The sequence below is a fragment of the Cyclopterus lumpus genome, chromosome 10 (genome assembly GCF_009769545.1).
Source record: "Cyclopterus lumpus isolate fCycLum1 chromosome 10, fCycLum1.pri, whole genome shotgun sequence".
In the NCBI taxonomy this organism is placed as follows: Eukaryota; Metazoa; Chordata; class Actinopteri; order Perciformes; family Cyclopteridae; genus Cyclopterus; species Cyclopterus lumpus.
Window position 1 is genome coordinate 15,482,330 of NC_046975.1, and position 16,480 is coordinate 15,498,809.

The following is a 16,480-nucleotide window of genomic DNA, read 5'->3' on the forward strand; positions in this document are numbered from 1 at the left end:
TGCAGACGGCATTTCCCACTGAACATTATTCATTTTAAATAATGTTATCGTGTCGTGAATGTATCTATTGCAAAGACTCTTCACATGCCCTTTTGAGAGAGAGGCATGTTGAAATGTAAGGATTCACTATATATAAACAACTTCTGAGGTCACATACTGTAGGTACCATGCTTATACTGTGTTAAGACATATTAAAGTATGTGTATTGTTATATAGATTTATATTTAATGTCAATGGATGGTGTGACTACTTTTAGAAATATATTTCACTCAGAAAACGTAGAGCATAATTGTACATTTTGAAGTGCAGATGTGCACCGTACAGGTACAGAACAGTACCATTTCCTGCTAATCAGCTATTGTTCCCCTCCCTTGGAAGTAACCAAAGTGCCCAAAATGCACCTATAATGGTATAATCACGGGACAAAATATAGAAATTCTGCATGCTACCCTTCTTTTTAGCATATCTTCTCTTTTTTTTGCATAATGTGGATGCCGTCTCTGTTTCTGTTAACTCCCACTGGGGAGGCTGCATACAGAAGCGACAGTGTAGACCGACCATTCTGTAGGAGTTTGCTAGTGCTGTGAGAAGTATGTAATCCCTCTCTGGCTTCCCACCCATTAACACAAACAATTGTGTTCTGCAGGGCCAAGTTGGATTGACCTTGGGTTTGTGTGGGGAATGACCTTTGGGAGCACCCTATCAGTGTTTTACTGTACCGTTGTACAACAGTGAGCGTATTCACTTTCTTTCCAAGTTAAATGAGAAGATAAATCCTGCTCTCATGTTTGTGTGTTAAATATGAAGCTAGAACCTGCAGCCACTTTGCGTAACGACTGGAAACGAGCAAACAAGATATTATGTGTTAGTGAGCTGTAGAAGTGTTGCAAGGCATATTTGTTTTGTAGCTCCGGACTATAGTTTAACTGAGACTGTATTTTTTAGGCTGATACTAATAGTGATTTAGGAGTTTTAAGAAAAAGTTTAATATATATCAATTCAATCAATATCAACATTTGTTTACATTAAAAAAACTGTTATCTTGACCCTGTTTCTAAATTACCTTCAACCTCATTTGGCATTTCTGTACTGCAATTGCTTGTTACTCATCAGCCAAATTATACACAAATACAATATTTCTACAATGAGCCAATATTGTCTGATTTGTTGGTCTCACGCTACTTTGCCCAGAGCTAGTTTAGCTTTACCCCCTTGATTCTATTTTTTATGCTTAGTTAAGCTCACTGTCTCCTGGTTCAAGCTTCATATTTACCTCTAACCTTCTAAAAGAAAGTGAATAAGCTATTTCGCAAAATTATTTACTTTCTATCTTCATGGTAGACAAAGCGTTATATATGCCTGTTATCGTCCATCTGTAAAGAAATGTTCTTTTTGGTACCGAAACGTACTTCTCCTTTAAGTTGTCTTCTTGTTTTTTATTGTGTTGAGCAGCTACATTTTCTCAAGTCTTTAAACAGACATATTTCTCTCCTACTCAATGAAATTGATGATTCGAATGTCCAGACAATTTAGTTTGTCTTAATCTTACAGCTTTTAGAGACCAGCTTTGTCCAGCCAAGAAAACCCTTCCCTCTCGCCTTCGCCTCGTCCCTCCTTCACATCATTATGCCTTCACTAACTGCTGTCCAGATGGAAAAAAAACAGAATACTTGATTAATAAATTGTGCCTCTTGAGGACATTTGAACTTTAAGTACATTTAGATGTATGTATTGATGTACAAGAGCGTGTGGCACGAGAAAAAATGTTTTAACCTCTTTCCCTTTCTCATTCTCTTGTACTTGATTTCCTTTAGGTCTCACTGTATTTTACCCATACAGTCATGAATCATAACTCTGGAATATGCAAAATGCTCTGATCATTGCGGCCAGTGACCAGATCCTTTAGCATGTGGACAGTTAAGTCCTGAGCATACTTCTTTTTGCCGGGGCACAAACAAAGGGCCTTATTTCTTGATCACTGTATAAAGATGTGATAGCTGTGTATGAAAGTGACATGTAATAATGGTAAGTTAAGCTTTTTTTAACTGACATAAAAACAGCATGGAAATTTAAAACAACTAATTTATACATAGTTAATAGTTTGTAGACAACAAGAAAAAGATATAATATGAAAAGAATTTGTATACAATGATGAAGTCATTGTTAATGGTAATGGTCGCTGTTGCTGTGGCAACAGACTGTAAACATGGCTACCTTTCTATTACCCGAATTGTGATTATTATTTTTTCCACATTAATTAAAACAACATACATCACTAACTTATTCAAAAAGGGAATGTCTAATTAGTTTGTCTTGTTATTGCGACGTGATTAAATATTTGTATGAAAAACTTAAATCCTTGTAATATCCAAAGGTCCTTAGGGGAGATCAGGTGTTTATTTTGTTTTGTTTAGTTGACCGTAATTGTTTTTTTGTTCTTGTACATTGAGTTTTTGAGAAATAAGAAAGTGAACACCTATCTGTCAGGAAGGTAAAGAGACTTGTGGACTAATAGAAAGATCTTCTTTTTCTGTCAAATCAAACAAGTCAGCATCCCCACTGGTTACCTCCTTCAGACTGGATGGCCCTCGCTCGGTTTTCTCTGGATGGAGGCTGAGCTTTTATTATAGAGTTCTGTTTCAGTTTTGTTCAAGAAGGTGGTTCAGAAGTCTCTTTCTGCCCAGCTGTGCTGGGGGATGTCGATCCTTGCTGAAGTGTATACGAATGTGTGATGTTCACCTTGTTTGCACTTATGTACATAACTATGTCAAAATACTCAAAATTTATTTTGAATAAATATAGATAAAAGAGTTGATTAAAAAGCAAATCAATGTATTGTTAATAATACAAGTATGTTTATAATTTTATTACAGTATAAAAAGATCTGAAGGATCTGTCCTTTTGTTTCTTTGCTAGAGCCCTGTTATTTGCCAAGCAAGACATTGCCTAGCTGGAAACCACAAATGATTTGCTTTACAAAAGGTTTTGTTCAGTTAATTTGCTGTAATATCTGACCCTGAAATCAAACAAGAGAGGTGGATTAGAATAAATAGTCGGTTTGGATATGTATATGATAAACCAGTAATAATGAATTGATGAATGCACCAAAATAAAGCACAGTTTCTCCACATGCAGGCAAAATAGCAGCCAGTTATAAAAGTGGAGCAGATAATAAAATCTGACTACAGAGGGACTTGTATGTGAGATGTGTTCACAGGGTTTTAAATTCACTTTATTTTTGTCATTTTGTAAAATGGGTTTATTCTTTTATCCCTTGGTGCCATTATCCAAAACAACAATGAATCTGAATTCTCTTCAGGATATTAGTCAAATTTGCTAAAAACCTGGTTTTCCAATGTTATTCTTGCAGCAGCAGCAACATCCTTACGCAACTCTGTTCCATTTGATGCCCTTCATTTGCTATTAATGCCAGTGATTTTGTCACAATGGCACTTGTCCTAGAGGTGGATTGACTGAGTCATCCTGGTGAGTCGGTTCACAGCCCTCTGACTCCACATGTGGAGTGGACTTAACATACTGTGGGGTCACAAACAAGTGATTAAGATTGTGATTTTGTTTTGAAATTGATTTATTGTCATCATTATTTTCAAACAATTCAGTTGTAATTGTGCCTTTATCATGCAAGATGTAGTTGTTCCTTTACATTCTATGTTCATATTGACTTTAAACAGCACATGTATTGTGTGTAAAACGTATCCCTTTATTTAAAATCCTTTGTCGGGTTGGTGAGTCATTATGAAATTGGGTATAATCGCAGACTGAATGGCAACCCGTGGAAGATGAAAAGGGCCAAAGACTGTTCAGGACTAAGCCATATGAAATACTCTCTCTTGACACTCTAGGATAGACTTGAAAGTGAATGCTGTTTCTTAATCATCTATCGTTTCACCCTGTTTTCTGCTTGTGGTGCTTGTATGTGCTGCTGGCTACATGCCAATTTGTTTTGCCGTGTATAGCTATTAAGAGTAAGTTACTGTGCCTATGATGAGTTCTGCTATTTCTGTTTGACCTTTAATAAAACACATAATCGTGATCCTCTTGTGCTGTGTTTTGTTCATTATCTTTTTGTGTCACCTTTAAAGAGACATTTTCATGTATCTCCTGAATTGTGAGCTTTGATATGACTTGATGATATTTATATGACTAAAGGTTATATTACAGTTGAAGTCAAGGATGTCTTGAAAACATTACTTACAGTATATAAAAAAATATTGTATTAGGAACTGCAAATAATGCTAGCATCTTGATGATTACTTGTGAAAATGATGCAGGCCAACACCTAGGACAACACATAGTGGAGATCACGGCCTTTGCAAGTTTGAATACCAGAACAAATCAACTTGTTTTTGACAAAATCATTATAGAAGAATATTTTAAAGCACCATGAGCTAAAAATAAAATGGAACATTATGAAAAATAAAGCGGGAATCATATAAACCTTAAAATTACCACATCACACTCAACCATGATGTCACAGTGTACTGAATGACACACCCTGGATTATACCTCTACATCATTGGAGGAAGGTAAGAGAAGATAATAGACTCAAGGACAGCAAACAAAAAGATGATTTTCAGCCAGTGTTAGAGTATAAATTAAATCACTACCTTGACATATCTGAATATTTAAGCTTCCCTAAACAAGGTATAGATTGAAATTACTGTTTGGCAATAGTCATACATTTTACATTTATCATTCAGTAATATAGTTAGATACAAATATATTATAATTTATTAAATGAGTATTGTACTGCCAGAGTGGGATGATTGGTGTAAAAAACTTATGCTGTAGGATCTGTGCATCTTAACCACTCTGTCTAAGACAACTCTTACATTTGTTTTGTGTCCAGTGTATATATATTGCATGGGGTCATATTAAACTGGGTGTTTTGCTGCACCCGTAAAGCTCGTTCAAGTATTTAGGGCTCACTGCTGGAGAGACGAGGCTTTTATTGTGAAAACAGCCACACCGGAAACCAGGTTGTCGTTAACGGAAACCAGACTGTTAGCTTCAGGAAATCAGTTGGTGGAAAAAAAGCTTTAATTTCTGTTATCAAATCTCGCCACTCAGAGTCAAACGTACATTGGGGCAGCAACAGACTGTGGCCAATGGACCCTCGGACTACAACATCGAATCTGTGGTGTGTCCGTCGATAGTACGCCCGGGTGCAGAGGCGCCGGGCCGGGCCGGGCCGGAACCAGAACAAGGCCCGGACGGACATAACTAGCGCTGCGTTTTGCGACACCAGCGGGCTGGTGTGTGTCTGTGTGCGGGAATTGTCATGTTGTTTATAGGGAACGTGTAACGTGTATCACCGTGACTCGCCGCCTGTAGCCACACGGCACGTTTTGTTAACGCGTCCCCGGTCCTTGTGGGTGATCACATCGGATGTAACGTCTCGAGGCTCGAGCATGGGACCGCGGAACTCTGGGTTTAGCCAGAAGCGAGCTAGCGTTTACGTGAGCTAACGTCAAACGGACGTCAACTTTTACTTGTTAACCAGCGAGGCGACGTGAGAAAGGCAACGAGTATGAGCGCTGCAGCTGTGTTTATGTGAATGAAGAGGAGTTGTTTGATATTGCCCCACCTTCCCCAGCTTGTCGGCTCTTTAACGGGCCTGGTCGATGTTTCTGGGGCGAGTATAGCAGTGGAGCTCAGTTAGCTGCTAGGTTAGCCCGCCCCGATGAAGGAGTACAAAGTGGTCGTGCTCGGCAGCGGCGGGGTCGGGAAATCCGCGCTGACCGTCCAGTTTGTCACCGGCACCTTCATCGAGAAATACGACCCGACCATCGAGGACTTTTACAGAAAGGAGATCGAGGTGGACTCGTCTCCGTCCGTGCTGGAGATCCTCGACACGGCGGGGACTGAGCAGTTTGCCTCCATGAGAGACCTGTACATAAAGAACGGACAGGGGTTCATCTTGGTCTACAGCCTGGTCAACCAGCAGTCATTCCAGGTACCTGACGTCACCGCACACACACACCTTAAACTGGTTATGGCGAGGTAGTTAATTCCGGGATGCGACTCGTACTGTATTGTAGAGACTTGCAGCATTCAGATGTTACTTTATGCAAAGAAGATCATTCATTTGATGTAAAATGCCCTCCATACATCAAAGTGTTCAGTTTTAGGCAACTTTATAGACATTAAAACTTGTGCAAATAAGCCCGTGGAGACTTTTCTTTAAATAAAACTACCAAGAAACATGAAAATGTGTCACGTTATCCAATGTGAAACAGTCTAACTGGATAACAGCTTTAAGCTACCAAGCTGCAAAACTGGTTCCCAGTTAGAATGTGTGCAAGAAAATGAAACTACTTTGTAGTTGCCACAACTTTTCAATTTGGCCAAACACCATAATGTGTATGTTTTAATAGAGAGTGATACTTGTAATGACGTTTTACATGGGAACATTTAATGATAAAGGCCTAAGCTGTGTCCTAGTTTCCATACTACATACAAATTGTATAGAGTAAGTAATATACTGCTGTTCTAATTCTCATTGTATACTGTTTTTGCCGGTAGGATACACACATATTATACTTATATTTCTCTACCAACAGGAAATAATGTAATACCAAACATCAGACTGCAACTATGGAAAGCTGTTGCCAATCAAACTTAAAGGGAAATATTTAATACATCATAACATCTTTAACAGTTTCTCCACCATACTCGTTTAGTTACATTTTTTGAGTGTCCCCATTTTGTTTTTGCATTGTTTTGTATTTACATCTACAGCACACTCTCGGGGGACTGATTTATTTCTCTGTACTACAAAAGACTGGTTTTCATGAGAAGCCACTCGTATCCTTTCCCTCTTCATATTTCAGGACATCAGACCAATGCGAGACCAAATAGTTCGAGTGAAGCGGTTCGAGAAGGTGCCGTTGATACTGGTCGGGAACAAAGTCGACTTGGAGTCTGAGCGTGAGGTGGCTGGGTCAGATGGACGAGCTCTGGCTCAAGAGTGGGGCTGCCCTTTTATTGAAACTTCAGCCAAGAGCAAGACTATGGTGGACGAGCTGTTCGCAGAGATCGTCCGACAGATGAATTATTCCACACTGCCGGAGAAGCAGGAACAGTGCTGCACAGCCTGTGTGGTACAGTGAGAAAGAGGTACGAGTACTGCCATTTAATTTCATTGTATGCTTGCGTTCATATACAGGCGGCCCCAAAGAGCTCACGAGTACAGTTGGCGGCGCACTCATTTTCAAAATGTGATCAAATGTCCCTGCAATGTAAAATAGTTCACAGGCTGAGGAGAAATGTGACAAATGGATGACTGTGCGGCGTTTCAGTGCAGTGTGAGGGAGAGGGAGGAGAGGTCCAGTTGGAAGTGAGAAAGGCGAGTGGGCGGTGCTGCTCCGTGCAAACTGTTGGTTTAGCTTATTATCATAAAACTGTAGAAAGTATGTGGCACAAAGAACACAACTGTAAGAGTAGCTCAGGGCCTTAAAGGCAAATGAAACCGACAGTGCTGTGAGCCGAGTCGGAGAAAGAGGAAAATGTGACATCCTGAAAAAGAAAATATGCTCCAAAACAGGAAGTTCACTTTAGAGTCTGTGAGATGTGTTGCCAGTGTTGCACACAGCTGCACACTAAGAATTACAGTTTTTTTCCATTTAAACTTCTTGTATTAATTCGCTGTTTTGTCTTTTCTCTCTCTATTCTTTTTTTTTTTTTTTTATAGATGCCTAATTTGTCTGGATCACCACAAGGATTTTGATGTACCATGAACCTGGGGACAAACTGACAGAAACTTACCGAAGCTGGTGAAGTTTCTGTTCAGTGTGGTTTCTGACTGTCTATCACAGAGCATCTGACAGGAAAAGACGTCTGTCCTATTTTTGATATCATAACTGTTAGAAGACGTTTCTGCTGCAACCTTAACGGCCTTTCGGATCATCCAGGATGGATTCAGACTGACGGACTTGTAATGAGCGAGAATAGCCATCTGTGAATTTCAGTCTTCTTTTTTTTTCTCCTTTTAGTCGGAAGTATCCCTCAAATAATAAGCAGGAGTGTTTGTGAGGTTGCAGCCTCCTTTTTAATGCTGCTTTAATCACTATTATATACTTTATTATTACTTGTATTGTGTCTCAAGTTTGGAATTTGACAAAGTATTTCATAATTTTGAAACATTTTGACTTTTAAGCATGCATACTTCGATCAGTTTGCTGCCCAGGTATGCTGCTGACTCTATTTTGAGAATCTTGTCTGAAATAATTATTCTAACTGACTTTTTAGCTTTAGGAAAATTAGACGGGATGTAAAACTCTGTGGATTAATCCTGTAACATCAATAATTTACTATTTTATTATTGCAGTAGCCTGAAGCAGCTAAACTCATCTGAAAACATGCATGCTCAAAATGGAAAATGTTCTACTAAATCAACTTGAAGTGATAAGGAGGAGCCATTTTACTGTTTTTAGCCTGAATTCTGTCAAAGTCTCTACAAGGCATGAATCACGGGGACGCAGGTCTTCCATTTTCAGTTTTCTCAAAGAGTGTGTGGGAGAATGATTTTGGAACGACCAAAGGAAGCTCACAGTGCAAATTAGTGTTTGACTACATGATGTGTGTTGCTTTAAATTCAGGAGACGCTGATTTCTTGTCATCAAATTATTCGCAGCAATGTGGTTTGATAAAAGTTCTGGCACAGTTAATCAGATTTAACTTTGTATTCTTTTTCTTATAGTAACATATTTATTAAAGACTAACAATATGGGTAGCCAGTTTTAAACTTTTAAAGTACTAGTTTTCTTTTGTTTTTGTGACTTTTTTTCAGGATATCTGGTACATTGTTTTGTTTTTGAAGCTGAGGATTTAACAGAGCCTTAAATAACTTCTGTTGCACCCTGGTGTCATGTTTCTTTTTCTCAAAGATATAAAAATCGTCATGGTAATAAACATGCTGGCCTTTCTGAGTTTGTCATTGGGCACAGTTACGGTGTTGGCTTTGATGAATTTTCAACTTTGTCTTACAACACTCGCCTGTCCTGTTGGGCAGAGCACCCAACTAATGTTTAGTGCAGCAGAAGTGCACCTACTTCCTCCTATAAACAAAATGGTCACAAGTCCATATGTATAATTAAATTGTTTAATTGCTGTAATTGTTCCTCCTGTCCTTACGGGCCAATATCAGATCCGATGTGAAAGAATAATTTAAATGTTTTGTAAAAGAATTTACTCATGAAACAATCATTCCAACATTTTATATTTTGCATTTTTGTCCACATTTTAAACCACTTGTTTTGTTTGAAAGATAAACAATGTATTGTTGCTTTGTTTACTAGTACATAATTCAATTATATAGGCTTTAAGTTACAGTATTTCTATGTAGAGTAGAGATGTTTCACTTATGACGAAGAGAACTTTGTCTGAAGCTACATCTCTAAAGAAAATACCAGCTCTCAGAAGCAGGCTACACGTTCCACTTTTTGTGTGTGCGTGCGCATCAGGCTGGCAGAGTGCAGTGGAGTTGGTGTGTGCGTTGCACATTTTGCTTCTTGTGTTCGTCACACATAGCGGCGCTCTAGTTTCCACATCCCATGGAGTGCAGGGCCGGCTCTTGTTCCTCTCGCTCTGCGGCGGTCAGGTGGAGCGGCTGTGCGCTCGCCGAGCTTGTGCATCTTTCACTGAGCTGGCAGCAGCTGCTGTGGGACGTCTTTGAATCAGCAGGGTTACCACAGCTCTTCCAAGCTCCTTAAGAAGGGGGTGGGGGGGACATATTTTGACTGCCATGTCCTGGTTCCTGCTGGGTTTATCTCTGCCCACACCACAAGAGAGTTGTAGGCAGAGACATTTATCCTGTCAGCTGAGCACTCAGTAAACAAGTCTGTCCATGTTCAGGTTACCAGAAAGTGTGAACAACCACGAGTGGCATGGAAATGGTTGCGTTATATATTTATTTATATCTAATTGGACAATGCAACATTTATTTTATAGTCTTCAATGTGTTTTTTTTCCGTGTGGCCTTGTGGTCGTCCTCTATGAGCACACATGGTTTTGTTGATTTACAGGTTAAAAGAAGTTACTGCAAAATTTGGTTGTGAAATGTAAGTAACACACAGGCGCCTTTACTTAAGTAATAATAGTAATACCACAATGTAAAAATACTCCATGACAAACAAAAACCCTGCATTCTATATATTACTTGTAGTAGAAGAAGCATTAGCCATAATATTTACTTGAAGTCTCAAAGGTAGGTGTTGGTTATGCAGCAGAATGCCATCTGTCTGTTACACAACTCCCTATTTTATTGTTGGTGAATGGTGATTGATATTTATTATTGAATTGATATTATTAGTGATAATGTGTCAGCAGAATGTTTTGTTGAAACTGACCGAGGTGGAGCTTATTATATTTGTTGGGTAGGTTAGCAGGTTTCTTTATTAAAGCTTTATCTGAAAAGTAGCTTGAAAACACAGCTCAGTTCAGATCGCTATTGTACTACAAGAGGACAATGGCAGCATAAATCATCAACAAAATAAGACAATTGAAGACATTAAGAGTGGTGATCTGGTACGATAAATGCATTACAGTGTAATGAAAACTGCAACAATAAGATAAATACAAATTGTTCCGGGGCTATTTTTGAATGAATAGTGTTTATTGTACACAGAGTAATGATAACCATAAGAAGCTCTTTTGTTGTGTAGCCCAGACTTTTTTTTAGAAAACTCATCCAACCAAATTCAACCTATTTATACTCTAGTGGCCTCCAAATATTTTGACCTCCAAGTTCCTGTGAGGCAGCTCATCACTCGGGTGAACATATCAGCAGCAGTGATAATGCACCCTTGAGCCCAGCTGTCGGTGTCAAGTACAAACTTGAATGATTCCTTTGTGGATCTCCTTCGGCAGGTTTGCTGGTTTACACCGACGCCTTCCAGCAACAGGAAGCCTTAACATCACATGCTGCTCAGAGTTTTCAGCTGTATTTTTCAGCTGTGTTTGCTTGTCATAAATTGTCTTTGAGCACTAATTCACTGCCACTTAGATGTCTGGAGGGACATACTAGTCCAGGAAATTGATCTGTGAGAAATAGGACAGTGGACTGAATCCTGGATCTGTGCAGATCAGGACAGTCAACTGAATGTTATTTTATAATGTTTTAAAGCACAAATAAAAAAACATCCACACCTCACAAACCTGCGGGTAGGTGCCGGATGTTGAATGAAGGCAGCACATGGCACACTTCATCCTGCTGTGGCCTTTCTGCTCTCTTTGTGTCAACAGGGGAAACATACACGCAGAAGCACACATAAAAAACATTAATGTAACAACCTCTTCTCCGCCCTTTGTACCAGATGCCAAAGAGTTGCATACCTTGAGCCTGGAGGTGTTGGACTTGGGAATGAGAACGGGCTGCACACCCTGCTTATCGGCCGGGGGTTACATCCCCACATGTCGCCGAGAAACGTCCCGAACACAGCAAAACCTCAGACTAGTATTTTTCCACTCTGCAGCCTCAGACACATCAGTGTCTTTATGAAGCGTTACAGCTCCAGGCCTCGAGGTGGCAGCATCCCTTGTTTGTTTCACCGTCATGACTGTGACGTCACCGGCCTGAAGCGGAAGTAGCTGTCAGTTCCACGGTTGTGGGACGAGGATGAGCTGCTGTGAGAGGAGGCAACAGTGTTAGCCGAGTAGTCATGAACACGGTGTTTGTGACTGTCGGCACCACGAGCTTCGATGACCTCATTGAAGGCATCACGTGTCCGGAGACCGTTCAGGTGAGTAAAGTTGGTTATTTCGAGTAAGCTTGAAGTGGCTACAATACTGCTACAACGTATTGATACCCAGGGGTGGAAGAAGTCAAAAGCACCAGTACCACAGTGGCACTATAGAAATGCTCCTGTACAGGTGAAAGTCCTGCATTTCAAATGTTACTAAAGTAAAAGTACAGAGTTTTAGGTTTTGACCACTGTGGAGTGACGTGTTTAGCTGTCTCCGCCGATATTGTGGTATATCTCGACAAAGAGAATAAACACATTATATTTATACAGAAACAAATGTGTCCGTGGGTGATGTCAGCGAAGCGAAAGGGACGCGCAGGTGTAGGCTGAACAAGAGCGCGTCAGCCAGATCATCCCGAGGGAAAAACAGACTGGGCTCCTTTAACACTGCATCATATTTTATAAAATGGTCATGTAATTTGAAGTAAAATCTTAATCTGAAAAGCAAGTAGAGTAAAATGTACAATATCTTCCTTCTGAAACGTTAAACATAACATAACATTGATGTACTCAAGTTAAGTATAAGTACCTCACATTTTTACTTAAATACAGTAATTGAGTTAATATACTTGGATACATTTCACCAATGTACTATACTACTAACTGGATATTGAGTAAAGTGTATATAGGACATTCATTCTAGAAATGCATTACAATTATCTTTTTCACAGCTAATCTTGCAAACAGTAGATATTAAAACGAGAGTAATGTATACAATTAATGGATCTGTCCTGGAACAGCAATACTTGATTCTGGTTTGGCCAATAATTATTAATGATCACAGCTACAAAATACGAAACATGAAACCAACATTGTGATGCTGTCAGGTCTTGAAGTTGGTACTAAGGAAATTCATTTAGAGAATTTACTCAGACCTGCTGTTTCTAATGATTAGTGGGGAAACTTCAGAACACTTAATGACGCTGTTAGAAGTTTTCACAGTGGTTTAAAAAAAAAAATCCATTATCCAGGTTTTTGGTCTTTGTAAACTGTGTAACATTAAAGGGCACATTTGTGACCAGTTTTCTCCCTGCAGGTTTTAAAGGCTCGTGGATATGAACGTTTGGTTCTTCAGGCTGGAAGAGGATCTATTCTTCCAGCTGCTGACAGCTGTCCACACGTCAGACTTGAGGCTTATCGGTTTAAAGACTCTATAGCAGAGGACATCAGGCAGGCTGACCTCGTCATCAGCCATGCAGGTGAGTAAAATATAAAAACAACTTGACCTCCTGCCACCATGACACTTTCTCCTGTTATAAATAGTGGCTAGATTTTCACTTACCATTCTTCTTCTTCCATCATGTTACACTTATGCTGCTCCATAAGAAAAACTATGGTTGGCTAGGTTTAGTTTCAAAACACAATGCACATCATAACTATTAAAAGGGTCAGACACAACAGGTAGTTTCCAAAGTCAATTTCCTGCCAAAAATACATTAATTTAAAGCAAAAGCAAATAAAGGTATGTCAGCAGTGTGCAAACAATACACAGAAAACTCATGATCACCACAGCAGAGTCTCAGCAACAGACCGGTTCAACCTGAGGGCATCGGAGTACATCCAGCAAACTACTAGCTGAAAGGTTTTAGCAGCAGAGGCATAGATTACCTTATTTCTTTGTGAATGAAACAGAATCTTACCTGAGGAGGAACGTTCGCACTAAAGGATAATATAGTTTTTGTAATTTGACACAGTTTACTACAAATTATGAACACCTTATAGTATTTTATCTGGTTTTCATCCTCAGGAGCGGGAAGCTGTTTGGAGGCGCTTGGTGCAGGAAAACCTCTGCTGGTCGTCGTCAATGACAAACTGATGAACAACCACCAACTGGAGATGGCCAGACAGCTGCACAAGGACTCCCACTTGTTGTACTGCACATGCAGGTATGTGTGTTGTCACATGTGCACTTTGTACCTGTGAGGTTGCTTAGCAAAACAAAAGTAACAAGCGTTTAAAAACGTATTTATTTATTCTCTCAGCACCCTGACAGAAACCCTGAGGACGATGGATCTCTCTGTTCTTCAGCCCTTCTTGCCCGGACAGCCCAAGAATTTTGCAAATTTCCTCGACAAAGCCTTCGGTGTTCAGTGAAACTTAAATCTGACTGCTTGTTTTCTGTTTAACTGAAGTTTGATGACCTTTAGAATATCCTGTTTTAGTAGCTCATGATACTTCAATCTTTACTGTGATTGCACAGCACAGCTGACACTATTTTTGTATGCAATAATAATATATGTCTTATTTCAAATCCTTATGTGTCCTGGGAATTATTTGTATATGTATTCTAGATTTTGTTGGTTTAAAGTTTTTTTACGAGTCAAAGAAAAACAAAACTACCAGGGGTTTGAGGGGAATAATATTCAGCAGTTCAGAGAGTTGAAGGCATCTCTGCCCTTTGAGATGTAACAAAGAGAGCTGTGTTCACCCTGGTCAGCTGTTTGTACATTTTGAGTTGTCGGACTTCTTTAATGTTATACAATCAATGCATTTGGTCTGTGTGTCTTGACCTCACCCATGATTTGTAAATCTAAAGAGAAGCTTATGCTTAATGCTCACTACAAATGTTAGGTGAAACAAGTTATGGGCTCCATTAAATGAGGATGTGCCACTTTTATAATTATATACTGTGTACTTCCCCACTACATTTCACTTCAGTCGGTTATGAAATGAATAATCTAACTTGCACGGCTATATTTATATATTAATATCTATGTCTTTTTTCGACTGATTTAAAAGACAGTGTTCTACTTTACCAAGACACTAATGTGTTGGGTCACCAAGAGGAGGGTTGCACCTATTTTTGCCTCCAGGGTGAAACCTCCCTGCACGTACACTCCAACTTCTTCCAGTCCAAACTGGCAAGAACACATTCAGACAATTGGTGGCTTTTTTTGTTTCTTCTGTTTTTTTAACTAAACCATTTTGAATGTGTTTTTTTTTGTTATCCCTGCTCATGTTGTTAATGTTTTCAGTAGAATCCCTCGTTATACGCCATGACTACTTTTTTTCTGTCAAGTCGACTCAATCTGCTGAAAAGCAGGAACACCAGCTGCTCCACTAATCAGTGTATGAGAGGCTGTTAAATGTCACCTAACCTGTAGGAAAGAGGTCCATATGTACATAAACAGCCTGGGAACGGGTATTTTAAATTATTTAAAATCTTTGCAGAAGACACATTTAGGAAACATGCTGATTCATAATTTCTCTAGTTAAAGTTTATTCACCAGGAGAGGTTTTGTGAAACAGGAAATGATGTGTGAAAGGCATCACAAAGCTTAGTTTGGCTCCTCAAACTCTGGACAGTGTTTCAAATCAGAGCTGTAAACATTTTTCCACGTTCTGCTACTGAGGCAGCAGGTTTACCGACCAGATTGGTTTACCTGATAAAGACCTGTTCTTGTGGTTGGTAGAGCAAGTCAGCCTGGTTGCACCAGCATTTGATAATGATACTGTCGGGTTCATTTCCCAAATTTCCTGAGATGTAGCTAGAATGTCAGGCAGCTTAATAAAGAAATAAATAATATCTTATTTCACTGTTGTACAAAAGAAATAAACCAGAACGGTGGCGGACTTCCTTCTTAAGAAAGTCCCTTCTGCATAGGAGAATGTCTGTGCAATAGGCATAACAGCTGTCTGATACTGGTTACAGCAGCCAGCTGTTCTATTTGATAATTTTAATTAAGGAAATGGTTAGTTACCTTTAACAAACAGAGAAAAAGAGCAAGGGTCCATCCACATGAAACATTGCTTTTCAAAAGTTGCATGGCAAATCTACCTTGAAAACTTGCTTTTATTACTGATTATGAAATAGCATTATAATTTGTTCACAGCTCTTGTCGTACTCAAACAACTGCATTGGTTCCAGCCAAATTAATATGACACTAACATTTGGTTGACATCAAAATGTGTCATTTGCCTTGGCAGTTTCTGAGATTCACAGTTCTGCCTCATTCTGCACTTTAGGTGTTTTGGAGTCAATATCTCTATTGCATATTGTAGATTTTAAACGATTAGTGAGATTAGATTATCGAGAGAGTAAATTAAAAACTATATTTTTCCAGTTTCCCAAATGTGAAGATTACATTTTGTGTCTTTATTGTTGTAACATTTAACATATCTTTTGTTTTTTTTGGGGTGTAATTTGAAGACGTCACTTTTCGCTTTTAGGACACTTTCAATAATAAAAATAGTAATTGGTCGCATCCCTAAAATATGTTTTTAAAATCTAGGACCCCCACTTTGCAGATATTCTTTGGCATTTCCCCTGAAACAATTAGAACTGTCACTGAGTGGTTTAGACCGGTTCTGCCCGCCACTGCATAAAATTCACATGATGTTTGTGAAAAACTGCATGTTAATCTAATAGAGATGGACAATCTAGGCCAGTGTCACTTGTTTTCCCCAGAGCTCCTCTGTCAGCTTCGTTTTTACTCAAGTTTGTACTGTTTGGAACTTTAAGGGAAGTTGCAATAAAGCTTAATGTAATGTAATTTATGTAATTTGAACTGACCCCCCAGATTTGTTTTCATTTCCACTTTCACATTTCCATTGACCAAAACATAACCTTAAAAAAGGGAACATTTCTACATTATAATTAACATGTAGAGGTGATATTGCAGAAATAACACATGCTGATTGTCTTCATCAGTTGGTAAGAAAGTACAAAAACACAGAAACTAATTGATATGAAAGTCGTGATTCTCAGACAGAAA

At 39.1% G+C, this 16,480-nt stretch overlaps 2 protein-coding genes across 3 annotated transcripts; both read left to right on the forward strand.

Annotated features, from left to right (window-relative positions):
• Positions 1-4,995: 4,995 nt before the first annotated feature.
• Positions 4,996-8,968, forward strand: rap2c (RAP2C, member of RAS oncogene family). The gene is made up of 3 exons (XM_034542915.1): positions 4,996-5,977; positions 6,855-7,140; positions 7,715-8,968. Exons 1-2 carry the CDS (start codon positions 5,705-5,707, stop codon positions 7,131-7,133), a joined length of 552 nt encoding a protein of 183 aa, XP_034398806.1. The 5' UTR covers positions 4,996-5,704; the 3' UTR covers positions 7,134-7,140; positions 7,715-8,968.
• Positions 8,969-11,596: 2,628 nt separating this feature from the next.
• zgc:92907 (uncharacterized protein LOC436733 homolog) lies at positions 11,597-16,275 on the forward strand. Of its 2 annotated transcripts, none has more exons than XM_034542916.1 (4): positions 11,597-11,762; positions 12,802-12,964; positions 13,513-13,651; positions 13,748-16,275. In XM_034542916.1, exons 1-4 carry the CDS (start codon positions 11,682-11,684, stop codon positions 13,857-13,859), a joined length of 495 nt encoding a protein of 164 aa, XP_034398807.1. In that variant the 5' UTR covers positions 11,597-11,681; the 3' UTR covers positions 13,860-16,275. The 2 variants fall into 2 exon arrangements, with proteins under 2 accessions (XP_034398807.1, XP_034398808.1); XM_034542917.1 differs by having other exon boundaries at positions 11,648-11,762; positions 12,788-12,964; positions 13,748-14,659.
• Positions 16,276-16,480: the final 205 nt, after the last annotated feature.

Coding starts and splice junctions, on each gene's coding strand:
- rap2c (XM_034542915.1), top strand. CDS start 5,705: ATGAAGGAGTACAAAGTGGTCGTGCTCGGCAGCGGCGGGGTCGGGAAA. Junction 5,978..6,854: donor TCAACCAGCAGTCATTCCAG/GTACCTGACGTC, acceptor TTCATATTTCAG/GACATCAGACCAATGCGAGA.
- zgc:92907 (XM_034542916.1), top strand. CDS start 11,682: ATGAACACGGTGTTTGTGACTGTCGGCACCACGAGCTTCGATGACCTC. Junction 12,965..13,512: donor CCTCGTCATCAGCCATGCAG/GTGAGTAAAATA, acceptor TTTCATCCTCAG/GAGCGGGAAGCTGTTTGGAG. Junction 13,652..13,747: donor TTGTTGTACTGCACATGCAG/GTATGTGTGTTG, acceptor TTATTCTCTCAG/CACCCTGACAGAAACCCTGA.